The sequence below is a fragment of the Panthera leo genome, chromosome A3, assembly GCF_018350215.1.
Source record: "Panthera leo isolate Ple1 chromosome A3, P.leo_Ple1_pat1.1, whole genome shotgun sequence".
NCBI lineage: Eukaryota > Metazoa > Chordata > Mammalia > Carnivora > Felidae > Panthera > Panthera leo.
The window spans coordinates 132,895,651-132,898,462 of record NC_056681.1 but is presented as its reverse complement, the minus strand read 5'-3'; the positions used below and the strand labels follow the sequence as shown (position 1 = coordinate 132,898,462).

The 2,812-nt window shown below is 58.6% G+C and overlaps 1 protein-coding gene across 1 annotated transcript in view; it reads right to left on the bottom strand.

Moving 5' to 3' along the window:
* The window catches only part of YWHAQ (tyrosine 3-monooxygenase/tryptophan 5-monooxygenase activation protein theta), a 39,564-nt gene extending 38,219 nt beyond the window's left edge, over nt 1-1,345 (bottom strand). Inside the window, exons 1-2 of the mRNA XM_042933704.1 lie at nt 1,220-1,345; nt 471-827 (exon numbers count right to left, since the gene is read on the bottom strand). Coding sequence (XP_042789638.1) covers nt 471-764 — 294 coding nt within the window. The 5' untranslated portion in view covers nt 765-827; nt 1,220-1,345. The remainder of the gene's footprint in view (nt 1-470; nt 828-1,219) is intronic.
* Nucleotides 1,346-2,812: the final 1,467 nt, after the last annotated feature.

Sequence of the window (2,812 nt, the reverse complement as noted above, 5' to 3'; positions counted from 1 at the left end):
TGCTAGGTTTACGAGGAAAACCTACTATTCACACATGGTCTCCATCGGCACCTCCGCTCAAAAAGGCTCGAGTCTGTGAGTTGTTTCCGTACCTTTAAAGGGTGCCCAGATCTCCTCTGCAAGCTTAGAAATGATTTTCAGTCTCGCACAAACCTACTCGGACGTTTCGAAGCTACACAGCGTAGCAAGCAACCCAGCATCTGGGCAAAGATCTGCTCACCCCTGGAAAAGCAGCTTTTTGAGTCTCAGGAACTAAACACATGAAGGAGGCCAAAGCTAACATGCTCAAACCCTCCACACGTCGGCAGACAATTAGGCAAGCCCCGGCCCACATTTCTTTCCCGTTCCCATGAAATTCTCAATGAAAGGCTTCACACAAAAGGGCCTTGGCGCCCCAGACGCACATTTCCCCGGCTCCCGCCGCCCCTTCTCCTCCCCCCCACCCCCAACCCCGACGAGTGTAGACTCACCAGCACCGTGGTGCAGATGGACCTCAGCTCAGACTCCACTTTCTCCCGATAGTCCTTAATCAGCTGCAACTTCTTGTCGGAGGTGTCGGTTTTCTGCTCGATGCTCGAGATGACCCTCCAGGCGGACCTGCGGCCCCCCACCACGTTCTTGTAGGCCACCGAGAGCAGGTTGCGCTCCTCGTTCGACAGCTCGGCGCCCTGCTCGGTCACGGCCTTCATGCAGGTGGCCATGTCGTCGTAGCGCTCGGCCTGCTCGGCCAGCTTCGCCTTCTGGATCAGCTCCGTCTTCTCCATGAGGACGGGGAGATAGAGCGAGGGCGAGCACCGACCCGGATCGGGAGGAGGCGTGCGGACGGCCTGCGGGCGGGAGAGGGCGCGGACAGAAAGGCGGGGGCGGCGCCGTCAGACAATGCGCCCGCCGCCCCGGGCCGCCCGCCCGCCCGCCGCCCCTTTTGTCCGTCCCCGCACGCGCCGCCCAGTTGAATTTCCCTTCCCCGCCCACGCTCCCCGCCGGCGCCCGGGAGGCCGAGGGGCGCCCCGCGGAGGCGGCCCGCGGCGAGGGGAGGAGGAAGGGCCGCTCCCGCGCCCGCCCGGCCCAAGATGGAAGCGGCCGTTGGCCCACACCTTGCCGCCAGAGCCGCCCCTGATGAGAGCGGCGTCGAGGCCGGCCGCTCCCGGGGGCCGGCCTCCCGCCCTGCCCTCAAGCCCGGCCAGGCCCGAGGAGGGCCAGCGGCGACCGTGGCGCTCACCTTCACGTCTCCGCGGCCGCGGCGCGAGTCCCACCACTTTGATCCGCTTTTGGCTTTAGCCGAGGACCCTCCCGTCTCACCCTACCCCGGAGCCGAGGGGCGGGCCGCCGCGCGGCTGCCCTCCCTCCTACCGCCCAATGACGCGCCGAGCTGCATCCGAGAGTCCCGCCTCCAGCCCCGCGGCTGGCCAATGAACACTGAGCGCGCGGAAGGGGGCAAAGAGGGCGGGGCGGGAGGGGTAGCGGAGGCTAGGAGGGTGGGTCGGCTTGGGCAAGTTCGGTTGGCCGGCAGGCTGCGGCTTCGGCCACGGGGTTTCCTCCAATTAGATCCAGGGTAAAAGGACGTCACTGTTGCCATGGCGATGCTGTTACCAACTCCCCTCATCCTCCCCGCCACCCCCAGCACTTGTGGGTGCGGCCCGGGAGCGGGAGGCTCGCACCACCTCTCCTGCGGTGGCCGCGTCTCCTGCTGCAGCACCGCTGCACGAGCTGCTTTCTGAACCGCCACCTTCCTTTTCGAGACAAAGGTTTGGAGCTCCACACACCGAACCCAGCCTTTAATGACGTTGCGATTGGAGCTGCGAATTAGAAATGATCCCATCCCCATTAAAGAAGAATTCGTTCCTGGAGAAGGTGGCTTAAGAATGACTTTACATGATTAATTCGAGTTTTCAGACAGGCACCTAAAACCGAAAACTCCCTTATGAAACCCCCAGGAAAGTCCAAGCAGGTCTCTCCGGCAATGGCCAGATATTCTGATTTTCTTTAAAATGGGAAATGACATTCGGGATAATTTGGAGAAAAACACCCATTAAACACCCCTCCCCGCCCAAAGCAGCTCTTATATTTCTTTCTAGTCTTTCCAGGTTATGCATCTGAACACATGTTTTTTCCCCACATTGTTATATGTGTATATGGGTTTTATTTTTGAGAGGACCCTTGAAAACCTAAACTTCTCTCCCTAGGTGTTCGCTTTTGACTTTTGACTTTCTCGACTTTGTCCTGGTCACACCCTTCTGAAGGGAGAAAGTTTGCCCCAGATGGCTCCTATTCAGGGTCACCACCAGCACTTTCTTTTCTCTTTAAACTAGGCACACCCCTCCAGCCACTCCTTTCTCTCCTGGCACTTCCCCAGTGCCTGACAAATAAGGTGACTGTTCTGGGCGTCTGGGAAGAGGCTTCTGTGCCACCTTAAGTTGAAAATTGCCATCTGGGCTCACGCTGCTGTGATTCCAATTCCAGCACGTCCAAGGGAGTGGATCTTTGAAAGCCAAAGAATGCCACAGCTGAGGAAGGATTTTAAATCTAACTGGGGGCTGGAGCAGATCTGGAGAATCTCTAGAATAGAAGATCTGAGAGGTCACACAGATGGCAGGAGAAGGTACAGACTTTCCAGAAATCTAAATTCCCTCCTACACGCCCCTCCCTGTCCAGACTCGTAAAGGTTGCTTTGTGCTTTGACGGACAGGGGAGGCCTGGGTTGCAAAGGGCCTGTGTCAACGCAAAAATGCCTCACTATGTTCTAGCGTTCTAATGTAGGGCCCCGCTGTTATTTCTGGAATCCCTGGGGCCAGGCTGCAGACACACAAGTGTT